Source organism: Hemiscyllium ocellatum, chromosome 7 (genome assembly GCF_020745735.1).
Source record: "Hemiscyllium ocellatum isolate sHemOce1 chromosome 7, sHemOce1.pat.X.cur, whole genome shotgun sequence".
Lineage (NCBI taxonomy): Eukaryota > Metazoa > Chordata > Chondrichthyes > Orectolobiformes > Hemiscylliidae > Hemiscyllium > Hemiscyllium ocellatum.
The window spans coordinates 99,305,266-99,323,203 of record NC_083407.1 but is presented as its reverse complement, the minus strand read 5'-3'; the positions used below and the strand labels follow the sequence as shown (position 1 = coordinate 99,323,203).

Below are 17,938 nucleotides of genomic sequence, written 5' to 3'. Positions count from 1 at the left end.
GTGTGTGGTGTGTGTGTAGAGTGTGTGTGGCGTGTGTGTGGGTGGTGTGGGTGGTGTGTGTTTGAGTTTGTGTGGTGTGTGTGTGGAGTGTGTGTGTGGTGTGTGTGTGGAGTGTGTGTGTGGTGTGTGCGTGGTGTGAGCGTGGTGTGTGTGTGTGTGCTGTCTGTGGTGTGTGTGTGTGTATGTGTGGTGTGTGTGTCTGTCGGGGGGTGGGTGTGTGTGTGTGTGGCGGGTGTGTGTGTGTGTGTGTGTGTGTGTGTCGGGGTGTGTGTGTGTGTGTGTGTGTGTGTCGGGGGGTGGGTGTGTGTGTGGCGGGTGTGTGTTTGTGTGTGGTGTGTGTGGTGTGTGGGTGTGGCGTGTGTGGTGTGTGGGTGTGTGGTGTGTGGTGTGTGTGTCTGTGGTGTAGTGTGGGTGTGTGTGTGTGGCGTGTGTGTGTGGTGCGTGTGTGTGTGTGTGCGTGTGTGTGTGGCGTGTGTGTGGGTGATGTGGCGTGTGTGTGTGGTGTGTGTGTGGTGTGTGTGGCGTGTGTGTGGCGTGTGTGTGGCGTGTGTGTGGGTGCTGTGGGTGGTGTGTGTTTGGAGTGTGTGTGGAGTGTGTGTGGAGTGTGTGTGTGGTGTGTGCGTGGTGTGTGCGTGGGGTGTGCGTGGGGTGTGCGTGGGGTGTGCGTGGTGTGTGCGTGGTGTGTGCATGGTGTGTGCGTGGTGTGTGCGTGGTGTATGCGTGGTGTGTGCGTGGTGTGTGCGTGTGGTATGTGTGTGGTATGTGTGTGTGGTGTGTGTGTGGCGTGCGTGTGTGGCGTGCGTGTGTGGTGTGTATGTGGTGTGTGTGTGTTGTGTGTGTGATGTGTGCATGGTGTGTTGTGTGTGTGGTGTGTGTGGTGTGTGTGTGTGGTGTGTGTGTGGTGGGTGTGTGTGTGGGGTGTGTGTGGCGTGTGTGTGGCGTGTACGTGGTGTGCGTGTGGCATGTGCGTGGCATGTGTGTGGCATGTGCGTGGCGTGTGTGTGGGTGATGTGGCGTATGTGGGTGGTGTGGGTGGTGTGTGTTTGAAGTGTGTGGTGTGTGTGTGGAGTGTGTGTGGAGTGTGTGTGGCGTGTGTGTGGCGTGTGTGTGGCGTGTGGTGTGGGTGGTGTGGGTGGTGTGTGTTTGAGTTTGTGTGGTGTGTGTGTGGAGTGTGTGTGTGGTGTGTGTGTGGTGTGTGTGTGGTGTGTGTGTGGTGTGTGCGTGGTGTGAGCGTGGTGTGTGTGTGTGGTGTGTGTGTGTGGTGTGTGTGTGTGTGCTGTCTGTGGTGTGTGTGTGTCAGGGGTGTGGTGTGTGTGTGTGTATGTGTGGTGTGTGTGTCTGTCGGGGGGTGGGTGTGTGTGTGTGTGTGGCGGGTGTGTGTGTGAGTGTGTGTGTGTCGGGGTGTGTGTGTGTGTGTGTGTCGGGGGGTGGGTGTGTGTGTGGCGGGTGTGTGTGTGTGTGTGGGGACGTGTGTGTCAGGGAGTGGACGTGTGTGTGGCGGGGGCTGGGTGGGCATGTGTGTGTGTGTCAGGGGTGGGTGTGTGTGTGGCGGAGGGTGGATGTGTGTGTGTGTATGTGTGTGTGTGTGTGTGTGTGTGTGTGTGTAGTGTGTTTGTGTCGGGGTGTGTGTGTGGTGTGTGTGTGTGTGTGTCGGGGTGCGCGTGTGTGTGTCGGAGTGTGTGTGTGTGTGTCGGGGGATCGGGGTGTTTGTGTGTGTATGTGTTTGTGTGTTGTGCAGTGGGAGTGTGTGTGTGTGTGTCGGGGTGTGTGTGTGTGTCGGGGTGTGTGTGTGTGTGTCGGGGGATGGGGGTGTATGTGTGCGTGTTGGGCAGTGGGTGTGTGTGTGTGTGTGTGTGTGTGAGTCGGGGGATCGGGTGTGTGTGTGTTTGTGTCTTGGGCGGTGTGTGTGTGTCGGGGGATCGTGTGTGTGTGTTTGTGTGTTGGGCGGTGGGTGTGTATGTGTGTGTGTGTGTCGGGGGATCGGGGTGTATGTGTGTGTGTGTTTGTGTGTTGGGCGGTGGGTGTGTATGTGTGTGTGTGTGTGTGTCGGGGGATCGGGGTGTATGTGTGTGTGTGTTTGTGTGTTGGGCGGTGGGTGTGTGTGTTTGTGTGTGTGTGTGTGTGTGTGTGTGTCGGGGAATTGGGGTGTATGTGTGTGTGTGTTTGTGTGTTGTGCGGTGTGTGTGTGTGTGTGTGTGTTGGAGGTGGGCGCAAGGCTGAGGGGCTGGAGGGGCAGGGTCAGAGGGGGTGCTAGTCAGGAGTGGTGCGAGGAGATTGAGTTACAGTCGGTTCTGCTGTAATGTGTGTTTCTTCAATGTGAATTGGCTCTAACGCGATTGAAGAATTGAGGCCATTATTTGTAGAACCCCGACTTTCCTTACTGTATTGGCTGTAACACGATTCCGGTCCCTTTGGGTCAAATGGTGGGGCTATTTCGCAACTTTCTTATAACGCGGGATTGCACAGTGACAGAACCATCGTGTTTTATCCAAACAGACTGGAACCCATTTCTGAGCCGACGTGAGAGGCCAGGATAGGGAATTAGTCAGCTCCTGGTGTGGTGGGGAGCGATACGGGAGTCAGGTCCGGTATGGGCTCAGGAATCCTGGTTGTGTATCGCCCTCTTAACCTTAACCTTAACCGTAACTGTAACCGTAACCAGTCAGAAATCTCTGAGTCAGTCACAACTCTGCCTTTCTACCTCAGGCTGGAGAGTTCTTTCAGAGGGCTTCAGATCTTTAACCTGCCCCCCTCCAAGGGCCTGTCAGGTGTCAGGCTACCGGGAGGTCTGGTTATATTTCGGGGTGGGCTCAGGCAGGGCAAGGATGAAGACAGCGAGGCGGAGTTTGTCAGTCAGGGCTGACCTGGTGTTCATCGTCAGCGTCCAGCCTTACCTGGGCACCTTCCAGCCCCCGTTCCCCAGGCATTCCGGTCACGATCGGAAGGGCAGATCCTTCTGCGTCCTCCTGTCAAAACGACAATTGCAACAGGGCGTGAGATTCTGGGACAACCACCCGCTTCCAACAATCCTGCCAGCCTCAGGCAGAACTACAACCCCCTGGGCCTGGCACTGACCCAGGCACTGGCCAGCACCAGGCTGAGTGGGTAGTGGGTAGCCCCTCAAGTTTGCATGTTCAAGCCCAACTCCAGCAGTTTCCGGAGCCAGGCTGGGCTGGTACTAGAGGGGGAGGGTGGGTGGCGGGGGGGGAGAGATTTCCTTCAAACAAGGCGTCACTTTATCTGGATCACAATCCTGGAGCTCCCTGCCTAGCAGCTCTGTGGGAGTACAGTCACCACAAGGACTTTGACAGATCAAGAAGGCAGCTCACACCAACTTTAATTAGGGATTGGCACCAAATGCTGGCCGAGCCAACGCTGCCCACATCCTTGACATAAATACCAGAACAAAGTAAACAAAACAAGCTGCTCATTATCATGTCCGTATTAGCTGTGTACAGCTGCCGCTATACCAGAAACTACACCTCGAGAGGGTTCCGTTGTGGTAAAGCACTTGGGAATGTTATGAGGCTGTGACAGGTGCTATAATAATGCAAGTCTTTCTTATTCAATCTGGGGATCAGTGCATTACACGGGCCAGCTAGACATGAGTGGGAACAGCCTCTGCCCCGAATGTTAAAAGGATGCCCCCCCCGTGCCAGGGAGAGCACATCAACTGCAAATGCCAACCCCAGTGTTCAAATATTTTTCCTTCTCCACCTCCTCGACAGTGCCCCACCCCTGGATGGGGTTCTGGCTTTCGGAGAAAGTTACCACAGCTTCCTGCCGCGCTGCCCGACATGACCACGCGACTCTTTGCTCAGTCCCCTCCCACAGGCTCAGCCCACAGGAAGTGGTGTCACTGCTGGCTGCGGGGGTGGGGTGACCTACCTTTGGCACACTTGCGGTCCTCGGGCTGGTCTCTTCCAGCCGGAGTTAGGAGTGCCAAATTACGGGGCTTCGGACTGACCGACCTCTCCACGGCAGGAGCTGTCCACATCAATTACACTCAGGACCGAGACTGCTCCTTGAGTGAGCGGGATTCTTCCCATTCCACCCCCGCAGACCACTTTAAAGCTACGCCCCATTACAAGCAACCACAGGGGTGGCATGGTGGCTCAGTGGTTAGCACTGCTGCCTTACAGTGCCATGGTCCCAGGTTCGATTCCAGCCTCGGGTGACTGGCTGCGTGGAGTTTGCACATTCTCCCTGTGTTCGCGTGGGATTCCTCCGGGTGCTCCGGTTTCCTCCCACAATCCAAACACGTGCAGGTTAAGTGGGGGTTGGCCGTGTTAAGTGTCCAGATGGGTAAGCCATGGGAAATGCAGGGTTACGGGGATGGGGCGGGTCCAGGTGGGATGCTCTTGGGACAGACTTGATGGGCCAAATGGCCTGCTTCCACACTGTAGGGAATCAATGATTAACAGCAGCTCCTCCCTCTCCACTCTTGTCAGGACCACTCATGATTTCAAACCAATCCTAACCTCGAACTTCTAGAATTAAAGGTTCCCCATCCCCGGAGCCATTCTGGTCGGGGCTGGTGATAAATTCCAATTCGCCAGCCTTACTCAACGCTGAGAATTAAGTTTCAAAACTTGGTGTTCACCCGTAATGGATTCCCAAGTGACCCCGGTGGCTGACAAAGGAGTTTTCCCAGTGTGTGGGTGGGGTGGGCGAGTGACTTGGAGGTTGAGAACGGGCGACGTCAAAAACGTAGGCTACAAGGACTTACAAAGCCAGCGCGGAGAACTGCTGCCGATGGTCCAGGAGGACCGGGTGGTCCTCGGGGTCCGACAGGCCCTGGCAACCCAGCTAGGCCAGGCTGACCGGGAGGCCCGGCCTGTCCCGCCGATCCCTGCAAAAAACGGAAATCCGAGCCGTTACAACCTGAGTCAAACTGGAGGGTGGGGACAGGAGCCGTCCAGAGCTCGCCTCCTGGAGTCCTCTTTCAGAAGACACGCTTTGCTGACCCTCACCCTCACCCTCGGTCCATGTCCCACTCCCAATGTGGGAACACCTCAGTCCCGCTGGCCCACCTGGGCTGACAGGGTGCTGCTGTGCCCACTTGCTGCCTTCCTGATGTCACTTTAACGGAAGGTGCCGTTGAGATTCCACGATACTATTCCAGATGACAGGAAGGCGAAAGGCAGCGCAAGTTAGGATTTACCCGCCAACATGCAGCTTACGGCAAAATGTTCAGTGCACCTCATGACGCGGAACACTGCGATGGCAAGCACGCCCAAGCACAGCTTCAACCAGCACCACATGCACCTACATTCCACAACAGGTAGTGGAGAGAGATCACAGACAGGGGGACTCAAATGGTGGGGGGGGGAGAAAAGGGGAAGAGCGAAGAGGAGGAAAAACGAGTGAGCCAGAGACTGTAAAGACAGAGGAAGAGAAAGAGAACCAGCAAAAGGGGGACGGAAGGGAAGTGAGAGGGTGAAGGAGGGAAAGAGAGAGAGGGGCAAGGAGAGAGAGAGAGAAAGGGAGCAGAAAGAGAGTGAGAGGAGGGAGGAGAGGGATAAGAAGAGAAAGGAGAAATAGAAGGAGGGGCATAGAAAGAGAGAGGAGAAGGAAAGAGAGAGGCAGACACAGAGGAAGAGACAGAGACACAGAGAGAGAGAGAGACAGGCAGAGAGAGAGAGACAGAGAGAGAGACAGAGAGACAGACAGAGACAAAGGCAGACAGAGAGAGAGACAGACAGAGAAAGAGACAGACAGAGAGAGAGAGACAGACAGAGAGAGAGGCAGACAGAGAGACAGAGAGACAGGCAGAGACAGAGGCAGACAGAGAAAGATACAGACAGAGAAAGAGACAGACAGAGAGAGAGAGAGACAGAGAGACAGGCAGAGAGAGAGGGGCAGACAGAGAGAGAGAGACAGAGAGAGAGACAGACAGACAAAGAGAGACAAAGAGAGAGGCAGACAGACAGAAAGGTAGAGAGAGAGAGAGAGAGACATACAGAAACAGAGAGAGAGAGTGAGAGAAAGAGACAGAAAGCGAGAGAAACAGAGAGAGAGGAGACAGACAGAGAGAGAAAGAGACTCAGAGAGCAAGAGAAGAGAGAGACAAGGTGCCACTGCTTAGGAAATACTGCAAGCAGCTCCATCTATCAAAGATGTGGATAATTCTTTTGACAAATTGCATCTTGCAAATAATGGGTAAAAGTCAAAGCTGAGACCATTAATCTGAATGTAGCAGCAATTATAAAAAGATAAATGACTGATGGCACAAATAGAAATAAATGCAAGTGACTGAATAGCTGTTATGGAGAAAGGGTTACAGCATTCCCTCTGGTTTTGTTTCCGGCTGTGTGGGTCTCGGAGACCTGTGCGTGGCAGAAACTTCCGGAATTGGAAGTCAATTCCTCTCCAAGGCGTGCCAACCTTGGAGCGGTTATACAGCCACACAACCCGAAGAAGAATAGTGTAGAGGTGCAGGGTGACCAAGACTGGAAACTCAATATCCGAGGGAATTTGACGTTCCCGGAAAAATAGACGGAGAGGAAAAGGAGGTGGGGGAGTTTTGTTAATAAAGAATAGTATCGGTGCAGTGGGGAGCAGCAATACAGGTACAATAGATCATGACATGGAATCAATTTGATGGAAATAAGGAACACCAAGAGAAAGAAGTGATGTGCAAGAGTTGGCCTTAGGGACCCAACGAGGAAATAATGGAGGGGTGTGAGAAAGTTGCCAGAATTGTTGTGGGTCATTTTAATTTGCATACTGACTGCAGAAATCACATTATAGAATCATAGAAGTTAAGATGTATGACCAATTTGTAGAGTGTGTCAAGGATTACAGCAGCATGTTGCAGAATCTGCCTGGGAAGAGGATGGTTTAGAAAGGGTCATACTTCACAGGAACAGACCGTTTGGTCCAAATAGTCCGCACCAACCAGGTTCCCAAACTAAACTAGTCCCAGTTACCTGTGCTTGGCTCATATCCCTCCAGACCTTTCCTCTTGATGAACTTATCCAAATGTCTTTTAAACATTGTAACTGGACCCATATCGACCACTTCCTCTGGCAGTTCATTCCACACACAAACCACTCTCTGTGTAAAAAAAGTTGCCCTTTGTGTCCTTTTTAAATCTTTCTTCTCTCACCTTAAAAATATGCCCCTAGTTTTGAACTCTCCCCACCCTAGGGAAACAATCCTTGCTATTCACCTTATCTATGCCCCTCATGATTTTATAAACCTCAATAAGGTCACCCCTCAACTTCCTGCACTTCAGTGGAAGTAGTCCCAATCTTTCCAGTTTATTTTTATATCTCAAACCCTCCAATCCTGGCAACATCCTTGTAAATCTTCTTTAAGAATATCCTTCCTATAACTGGGTGAGCAGAACCGGACACAGTATTCCAGAAGAGACCTCCCCAATGTTCTGGATAATCTCAACATGATGTCCTAACTCCCACACTCAAACCTCTAAGCAATAAAGACAAGCGTGCTAAATGCCTTCTTCATCACTCTGTCTACAAAGAATTATGTCCCTGACTCCCGTGGTCTCTCTGCTCTACAACATTACCCAAGGCCCTTCTATTAACGGTATGTACCCTGCCCGTGTTTGATTAACCAAATACCTCGTGTTTATCCAAATTAAACACCACCTGCTACCCCTCTGCCCACCGACCCAATTGATCAAGATCATTTTGTAATCTGAGATAACCTTCTGCACTATCCACTATACCACCAATTTTGGTGACATAAGCAAATGTACTAACCATGCCTCTTATATGGTCATCCAAATAATTAATACAATTGATAAACAAAAGTGGACCCAGTATGATCCCTGTGGAACACTGTTGGTCACAGTATCCAGTCTAAAAAACACCCCTTCACCATCAACTTCTGTTTCCTAACACCAAATCAATTGTGTATCCAGTCGGCTAGCTCACCCTGAATCCTATGTGAGCTAACTTTAATAATTAGTCTACCACGTGGAACCTTTTATTAGGTAGGATTAAAAAGTCATAGAGGTCTATAACAGAGGAAAAAGTACTTTGGCCCATCGAGTCTGCTCTGCTTAAAAACAACCATCTAACTATTCTAATCCCACTTCCCAGCACTTTGCCCATCTCCTTGTATGCCTTAGTGTCACAAATCTAAACACTTCTTAAACGTTACTGGCATTAAGTTCCTGATTCTACTACCCTCAAAGTGAAAAGCTTTTCCTTCAAATCTCCTATCAACACCCTGTCCCTTACTTTAAATCCATGCCCCCTGGTTTCTGATCCCACCACCAAGGGGGAACATTCTTTCCTTTCTAAGCTCCTCATACTTTTACACATTTCAATCATGCTGCTGCTCCCCCTGTACACCCCCCTTCAGACTCCTCTGCTCAAAAGGAAAACAAACCCAGTCTATCCAATCTCCCTGAAACCGAATCTCTCCAGTCCAGCCAACGCCCTGATAAATCTGCTGTGCACCCTTTCCATCGCAGACACATCCTTCCTGCAATGTGGATTCCTGAACAACTCACAATCCTCCAGCTGTGAGCTAACCAATATTCCATACAGTTCCAGCATCACCTCCCCACTCTTAAACTCAGCAGGTATTCCATCTATCTTCTTCTCCATGTTGCCTACCTACCTGGCTATCTTAAAGGACTGGTGGACTTGCACACCAAGGTCCCTCTGCTCCTTGTTGTTTCCCAGAGTCCGACTGTTCATCATATCTCCCCCTCGCCTCACTTGGCCTTCCCAAGTGCAAGACCTCACACTTATCCCGACTGAATTCCATTTGCACTGGTCAGCCCATCTATATTGCCCTGTAATGCTCTTCACTATTTACCAGCCCACGAATGTTCTCACGGTTAAGGATCCTGTCGGAGGTAGCGATCACAACATAGATTTTCACTTCAGCTTGAGTTGGAGCAACCCGGCTCTCAACCCAGTGTCCTCAGCTTAAAGATGGACAGTTACAGAGGTCTAAAGAAAGAGCTGTGCAAAGCAGGCTGGGACAACAGACTCAGAGAAATGTCAGGGAAGGAGCAGAGGCAGACATCTGAGCAGATATTTCATAACGCAAAGCTGAAGCTTTGGTCAGAAAGGAGGATTCAATGAGAAGGATAAACCACCTCTAGTCAACAAAGGCAGTCAACAAGAGATTATCCAATCAAAATCTAAGGTGAGGAAAACGAGTGATCGGCCAGAGGATTGGGCATGTTTTATGAACCAGCAGCCAGATTACCAAAAAACTAATAAAGAGGAAGAAGATAGGCTTTGAGATAACTCGCTAGTAATTTATAAACAACAGCAAGAGTTTGGCCATTATTTCAAAGGGGGTTGGAGTCTCAAAAATAGGAACGATTATTACAACTGTAGAGAACTCTGGCGAGACCACCTCTGGAGTACGATGCACAGATTCGGACCTTGTATTTAAGAATGCTTGTGGAAAGTGCCGGAACCCCCTCTGTGACAGGTACCACCTACATCCCACAGACAGCAGGTGGAGCTAGCTGACTACCAGCTTCACCAGGGGCAGTGGCAGAGCTGGGCATGCCTCACCATCCGCACAAGATTCAGTCCAAAACATGAACCAGGGTGAACCTAGAGCAAGTGGCATCAAACTTTGAACTTGCATCTCTCACCTTATAAGATTCACCTTGCAACTAGCCCTTGTCAATCAACATCTGCTTACTATGGCCCATGTCAAATTGTGTTTTTCTGAAGTGACTTCGAATGCTGAACTATGTTGAAGGCAATAAATAAGAGGAAGGTACTATCATGTGGCTTTCCAGTGTCTGCAGCAGTGAGCAGTGACATTGCTGTAACAGCAGATGCAATAACAGGGGCTTTGTGAAGAGAAGGCAAACCAGGGCAGGACTTATACAGTTAATGGTGGAGTCCTGGGGAATATTGCCGGACACAGGGGCTGAGGGGTGCAGGGACATAGTTCCTTGAAAGTGGAGTCACAAGTAGACAGGTGGTGAAGGCGGCATTTGGCACACTTGTCTTCCTTAGTCAGAGCACTGAGTACAGCAGCTGAAGTCATGTTGCGGCCGTACAGGACATTGGTTAGGCAACTTTTGGAATACTGCGTGCAATTCTGGTCTCCCTGCTAAAGGAAAGACGCTGAGAAACTTGAAAGGATGCATAAAAGATTTACAAGGATGTTGCCAGGGTTGGAGGGATTGAGCTACAGGGAGAGGCTGAACAGGCTGGGGCTGTTTTCCCTGGAGCGTCGGAGGCTGAGGGGTGACCTTACAGAGGTTTATAAAATCATGAGGGGATGGATAGGATAAATAGACAAAGTCTTTTCCCTGGGGTGGGGGAGTCCAAAACTAGAGGGCATGGGTTTAGGGTGAGAGGGGAAAGATTTAAAAGGAACCTAAGGGGCAAATCTTTCAGGCAGAGGATCGTGTGTATGGAATGAGCTGCCAGAGGAAGTGGTGGAGGCTAATACAATTATACAGCATTTAAAAAGTATTTGGATGTGAATAGGAAGGGTTAGAGGGATATTCCAAGTACTGGCAAATGGGACTAGGTTAGGTTAGGATATCTGGTCGGCGTGGACGAGCTGGTCAGAAGGGTCTGTTTCCATGTTGTACAGCTCTATGACTCTAAGGTGCAAGCTGATGAAAGGGTTCGTGAGGGATGTATTATCTCTGTCTTTATAATGAGGGATATTGAGTGTGAAAATAATGTTAGGCTCAGCCTTTGCAGGCACCAGGTAGGCCTCTGTTGGAGTCTGGGCACAATAAGTGAAGGAGGACGTTAAGGTCACAGAGAGGGGCTTCCAAAATGGTCCCAAGGATGAGGAACATCAGAAACATGGAGAAACGGGGTTTGTTCTCTTTGGGGCAAAGAAGGTTAAGGGCAGATTTTCATAGAGACAAAGCCTCACCTCCCTGATGAGAACCATATTTCCATGACACACTACGGACTCTTTCTCATCTTTGGGAGTAAAGCAAATTGTTTTTTTTTTAACCGCAAAAAACCTGATATGATTCACAAACGGATAAAGCAGCAGGCACATGCCGAGTTTCCTCAACTGAGTGAGGAACTACTTTCACTCTACTGAGCAGTCCACCAGAACAACACAATCAAGGCCCTGGGTCAAGTCCACATGCAACCCCGTCACGGGGCGGGAGGGGGAAGATCCAGTCCAGTACATACAAACATCCGAATGTCGAGGGAGTGATGAGAAGCTGCAGCAACTAAGGAGGAAGAGGACAGAATGAGCACTGAATGGAAGAAAGAAACGTAAGCACTGAGGACAAACAGGAGCACGCAAACAACTACAACTACAGATTATTCAGGAGCCAGACTCTCAGTAAGATACCATTTCCCAGAACGAGGGAGGGAGAGATCCCGGGCAATGACTGAACCCCAGCGAGCGTTCCACCTTTATCCTGCACTGTCTTCTTACCTGACTGCTCCCTACACAGTTAACTCGGATTGTTTCACTCCCCCATTGGTAAGATGTACGCCGCGGAATGCAGGAGGGGATGGATTCAAATCCCACTCGAGAGAGAGTTGGGCCCGAAATCAGGGCTGAGTCCCCCGGTGCATCACAAGGGAGCTCTGCACCGTCAGGCTCGCTGTCTGTATGATGGGGATATCAAACCAAAGGGCTTGCCCATCCTCCCGGGGTGGGGGTGGTGGGGTGGTGAAAGATTGATGAAGAGCTGGGGGGAACGTTCCTCTGTGCCCTCATCCACAAAAATGGCTGAAACCAGAGTAACTGTTCATTTATTTACTTGTTCCATATGGGAGCTTGCTCTGCACAAAATTGTACCTGTGCTTGGCCCCATTCCAACACTAACGATAATTTGAAAGAGCTTCCATCGGCTACAAAGTGCGTTGGGACATCCTGAGGTTGGAAGAGGTGCTCCATAAATGCAGGTTGGGAAAGCCTGAACTGACAGGGGCACTATCTTCTGGAACAGAGCAGGCTGAGGAGTGACCGTTCATCATCGAAACAATGGAGGTTTTTGAGAGGGTGGGTGGGGCAACCCTACGAAAGAGGCCACCGATGTAAATGCAACAGGGAATTCAGGAGCACATTATTGACTCTCAGTCTAGAGGGAACGTGGGCTCTCCCTACCCGCAGGGAGAGGTCATGGTGAATAAGACAGATGCACTCAAGGGGAAGGTAGCAAAAATATAGAAATGAGATGAGTGATGTGAGATGGGAGGCATTGTGGCCCTGTAGGGCCTGTTTCCATGCTGTAAACCTCGATATGTCTGTCCTGCAGAGTCTTCAGCTGATTGCCTGTGTTTGCGCTGGGCGTTAACTGATGGAGCAGGGAATTGAAACCCACTATTGCGCAAGCCCACAGCCACAAGGCCGTCGATTGTTGAACACACAGCCAGGGTGGACAATCACGGTGGCGCAGTCAGGAGATGTTGGCCTTACCTTAGGCCCCTGAGCTCCCGGGAGGCCCAAGTCACCAGGCTCGCCCTGAAAGCACAAGGTACGTTTCATTAGATGACAGCAACATGAGCAAATCTTTACAGCAACACTTCCTGCCGGCCACTGTCCAATCAAAGGTGACCTACCTGCAGTCCTCTCTCCCCAGGCAGTCCCGGTCGGCCATCTTGTCCAGGTGGCCCCTAAAATAAGAAGGGAAGGAAAGGAAAATATGTCACTCCAACACTCCAGTCAGGCATTAGAGAAAAGTCAAACTACGGCAAGAGTGAGAATTATTTTATCTAAATCAGCAGAGTTGGAAGGAAGGAGGTAAATAGCCAAGCCAGACACGGTGGCGAGATTTTTAAAAAATCAATTTACATAAAAACAAAAAAAGGGTAAATCCTTCACTTGCAAAGGACGAATCAGAAGAGAGAATTCACCCAACACTCATCTGTTTCTATCCTAACTCATGCCAAGATCATGTTCAGAATGAGGATGTATTGAAAACCAGTTGAGCGTACAATATTAACCTGTATCCCTTGCTTTTATTGAATGCGATGAGGATTCAGAGGTTGGTGATTGGTTTTGTACCACCTCGATGGTCTCAGAAAAAGACCCTTTGGCCCAACCAGTCCATGCTGACCATGTTCCCAAACTAAACTAGTCCCACCTGCCTGTGCTGGGCCCATATCCCTCCAAACCTTTCTTATTCATGTACTTATCCAAATGACTTTTAAACGTTGTAACCGTAGCCACCACCTCCTCTCGAGGTACATTCCACACACAAACTACTTTGTGTAAAAAAAATCTTTCCCCTCTCACCTTAAAAGGATGCCCCCTAGTCCTGAAATCCCCGTCCTTGGGAAAAGACACCTGTCATTCACCTTATCTGTGCCCTTCCTGATTTTATAAACCCCTATAAACCCCACAACCTCCTACACTCCAGTGAAAAAAGTCCCAGCCTCCTTGCAACTCAAAACTCTCCATTTCCGGCAACATCCACATAAATCTCTTCTGAACCCTCTTCAGCTTCCACGAGGCATTTTAAAATAAATTGAGATGATTTTAAATCAAAGCTTTTTAATTTTTGTCTTCTTAACATGCCACCTCACCCAACACTCATCTGTTTCTGTCCTAACTCATGCCAAATCCCACTCACCCATTGTTCGGCGATTTATAGAAGCTCATGGCTCCTCGATATTAATTTAACATTTTCACTCCCTCGTTCAGCTTCCGCCATTACAAACCCAGACTGTCTGTCTCACCCCCCCCACAGTCCCATGACCCACTAGGTCCCACCACCTGCCTCACTATTGATGGCCAAGCAGATGGCTGCCAAAGTCGGAACGTTCTGGAATTCCCTCCTAAAAACCTTTCCACCGAGGCGAGCGCTCACCTCTTTTGAGATGCTCCCTAAAACATCTAACTCAATGACCAAATCACGTGCCCTCACATCTCCCGAGTTCCCATCAAGAACCTTGGATGCTTTGACAGAATCAAGGTCGAGTGAACTGCTGTTGAAAAGTTAACTCTTTACTTACTGGAGGTCCCATTGGCCCAGAGATCCCAGGCCTCCCGTCTGCCCCTGGGGGTCCGGGCAGACCCGGCGGTCCAGCAATCGCAGTGCCGTTCATACCAAACACTCCAGGCCGTCCGGGAAGACCAGGGAGTCCAGGTGGCCCCGGAGGTCCGGGCAATCCCTGAAGGAGAAACTTGAATCAATCTTCCCACCTTCACATTTCGTGCAAACTGACGTGAGCTGGGACAGGGGAAAGGCTGGGATAGACAAGCGATTTCAGGGCCAGCGCAGTAACTAGTACCATTTCGAACATGAGGAGGTGCCATTTTAATCCACCATCCTAGACACCCAGCCCGTCATTACCAGCCAAGAGTCATTGTTGGTCGTGGGAATTTCCTATGCACCATGGCCTGTTCCTCTTGCCACAGGCGCAAACAGCTTCAAAGGAGATGATGGAGCGCATCAAAGGCTGAAGTGAGAGGAGGGTGTGAGTTATTGGGAACCCAACATTGACAAATTTCCCCACGCCCCCAACCGAACTGTCCTCCAGCAGAGTTTTACTGAAGGCGGTGAATTAGGACATCTCTTCTAGACATGTAAGGACCAATGGGACGGGTCAAAGGGATGGCCAATGGATGGGGTCAAAAGGGTGGCCAATGGGAGGGATCAAAGGAGCGTACAATGAGCGGGGTCAAAGGAGTGGACAATGGGTGAGGTCAAAGGGGTGGCCAATGGGAAGCGGAAAATACAGATGACGGGATAGGAAGCTGCTACACAGACAGCCGGTGAGCAAAAGGGTACCACAAGATGGAGGAGCTCACTGAAGGCCCCCTATAAATACTGGACAGAACCAGTATAACTCTGGAATAACTGTATGTAGAAAATGGCTCCAGGTCCCTGAGGAAAATGTTCCACATAACCTTCTGTGCATCTTTATACACAATTGTGAAAGAAGACAGGATGTTCAGCACTCCAGCCATAAGGTGGTCTCTGGTCGTTCCCTGGTCTCTGGTCGTTCCCACGTACCAATGGAGAACAGGGTGAGGAGAGAGCTGGGCCATCGTGAAAGAGCTACCTTCCCACTAGAAAGTGCATGGTAAGCAAGGATATGTTGGCTGTAATTACTAACTGCTGCGGGGAGGTGGGGACTAGTCCCACTGAGAGAGCCCGGCCTCCAGGAGGACTCAATTCAACAGGCTAGTTCCACCCCACTCCTGCCATCCCAGGGCTTGGAAAACCCGAGCCAACAACTGGCTTGGGAGTCTCTTCCTTGGGAGTCAGCTCTTTGATGATATTGGCAATCCTCTGGTGGGAGTGGGGGTGTGAACCATCGGCCTTAGACACACAGAAACCTCGTTTCAGCTGCATCAACATCATTTATCTGCACAGGGATCTCAGTCCGACCTTTCCCATCCTCAGCAACCTTCTCTACGGCTGGGATCAGTGACTCTCAAGAACTGCACAGAAAGATCCCAAACTGCCACCTGACCTCAAACACACAGACATCTCGCAAAACAGTGCACCTACCCGCAACATTTCCAGGTTGCCGTCGAATCCAGAACCTTCCATATCAAGAAACGTCTGGGGAGGAGGAATATGCAGTGATCAGGCACATGGCTAACTCAGGATAAACAGTGATCAGGTACATGGCTAACTCAGGATAGGCAGTGATCAGGTACATGGTTAACTCAGGATAAACAGTGATCAGGCACTTGGCTAACTCAGGATAAACAGTGATCAGGCACTTGGCTAACTCAGGATAAACAGTGATCAGGTACGTGGTTAACTCAGGATACACAGTGATCATGTACATTCTTAACTCAGGATAAACAGTGATCAGGTACATTGTTAACTCAGGATAGGCAGTGATCAGGTACATGGTTAACTCAGGATAAACAGTGATTAGGTACATGGTTAACTCAGGATGCACAGTGATCGGGTACATAGCTAACTCAGGATAAACAGTGATCAGGCACATGGTTAACTCAGGATAAACAGTGATCAGGTACATGGTTAACTCAGGATAAACAGTGATCAGGCACATGGTTAACTCAGGATAAACAGTGATCAGGCACTTGGCTAACTCAGGATAAATAGTGATCAGGTATGTGGCTAACTCAGGATAAACAGTAATCAGGTACGTGGCTAACTCAGGATAAACAGTGATCAGGTACATGGCTAACTCAGGATAAATAGTGATCAGGTACATGGCTAACTCAGGATAAACAGTGATCAGGTACGTGGTTAACTCAGGATAAACAGTGATCAGGCACATGGCTAACTCAGGATAGGCAGTGATCGGGTGCATGGTTAACTCAGGATACACAGTGATCAGGTACATGGCTAACTCAGGATAAACAGTGATCAGGTACATGGCTAACTCAGGATAAACAATGATCAGGTACATGGTTAACTCAGGATACGCAGTGATCAGGTACATGGTTAACTCAGGATAGGCAGTGATCAGGTACATGGTTAACTCAGGATAAACAGTGATCAGGCACTTGGCTAACTCAGGATAAATAGTGATCAGGTATGTGGCTAACTCAGGATAAACAGTAATCAGGTACGTGGCTAACTCAGGATAAACAGTGATCAGGTACATGGCTAACTCAGGATAAATAGTGATCAGGTACATGGCTAACTCAGGATAAACAGTGATCAGGTACATGGCTAACTCAGGATAAATAGTGATCAGGTACGTGGCTAACTCAGGATAAACAGTGATCAGGTACATGGCTAACTCAGGATAAACAGTGATCAGGTACGTGGTTAACTCAGGATAAACAGTGATCAGGTACATGGCTAACTCAGGATACACAGTGATCAGGTACATGGCTAACTCAGGATAAACAATGATCAGGTACATGGCTAACTCAGGATAGGCAGTGATCAGGTACATGGTTAACTCAGGATAAACAGTGATCAGGTACATGGTTAACTCAGGATACACAGTGATCAGGCACATGGTTAACTCAGGATAAACAATGATCAGGTACATGGCTAACTCAGGATAGGCAGTGATCAGGTACATGGTTAACTCAGGATAAACAGTGATCAGGTACGTGGCTAACTCAGGATAAACAGTGATCAGGTACGTGGCTAACTCAGGATAAATAGTGATCAGGTACATGGCTAACTCAGGATAAACAGTGATCAGGTACGTGGCTAACTCAGGATAAACAGTAATCAGGTACGTGGCTAACTCAGGATAAATAGTGATCAGGTACATGGCTAACTCAGGATAGGCAGTGATCAGGTACGTGGCTAACTCAGGATAAACAGTGATCAGGTACGTGGCTAACTCAGGATAAATAGTGATCAGGTACGTGGCTAACTCAGGATAAACAGTGATCAGGTACATGGCTAACTCAGGATAAACAGTGATCAGGTACGTGGCTAACTCAGGATAAATAGTGATCAGGTACATGGCTAACTCAGGATACACAGTGATCAGGTACGTGGCTAACTCAGGATAAATAGTGATCAGGTACATGGCTAACTCAGGATAAATAGTGATCAGGTACATGGCTAACTCAGGATAAACAGTGATCAGGTACGTGGCTAACTCAGGATAAATAGTGATCAGGTACATGGCTAACTCAGGATAAATAGTGATCAGGTACATGGCTAACTCAGGATAAACAGTGATCAGGTACGTGGCTAACTCAGGATAAATAGTGATCAGGTACATGGCTAACTCAGGATAAACAGTGATCAGGCACATGGCTAACTCAGGATAGGCAGTGATCGGGTACATGGCTAACTCAGGATAGGCAGTGATCAGGTACATGGTTAACTCAGGATAAACAGTGATCAGGCACATGGTTAACTCAGGATAGGCAGTGATCAGGTACATGGTTAACTCAGGATAAACAGTGATCAGGCACATGTTTAACTCAGGATAGGCAGTGATCAGGTACATGGCTAACTCAGGATAAACAGTGATCAGGCACATGGTTAACTCAGGATAAACAGTGATCAGGTGCAGTGAGGCAGCAGTGTATATGGAGTGGTCAGGTACATGGTTAACTCAGGATATGTATATACTGT

The 17,938-nt window shown here is 49.4% G+C and overlaps 1 protein-coding gene across 3 annotated transcripts in view; it reads right to left on the bottom strand.

Annotated features, from left to right (window-relative positions):
- Positions 1–17,938, bottom strand: part of col18a1a (collagen type XVIII alpha 1 chain a) — a 307,944-nt gene that overhangs the window by 68,541 nt on the left and 221,465 nt on the right. For all 3 annotated transcript variants that reach the window (XM_060827580.1, XM_060827578.1, XM_060827579.1), the window contains 6 exons: positions 15,413–15,466; positions 13,908–14,066; positions 12,513–12,566; positions 12,370–12,414; positions 4,730–4,852; positions 2,895–2,966 (listed from right to left, as the gene is read on the bottom strand). In XM_060827580.1, the coding sequence (XP_060683563.1) occupies positions 2,895–2,966; positions 4,730–4,852; positions 12,370–12,414; positions 12,513–12,566; positions 13,908–14,066; positions 15,413–15,466 (507 nt within the window). The remainder of the gene's footprint in view (positions 1–2,894; positions 2,967–4,729; positions 4,853–12,369; positions 12,415–12,512; positions 12,567–13,907; positions 14,067–15,412; positions 15,467–17,938) is intronic.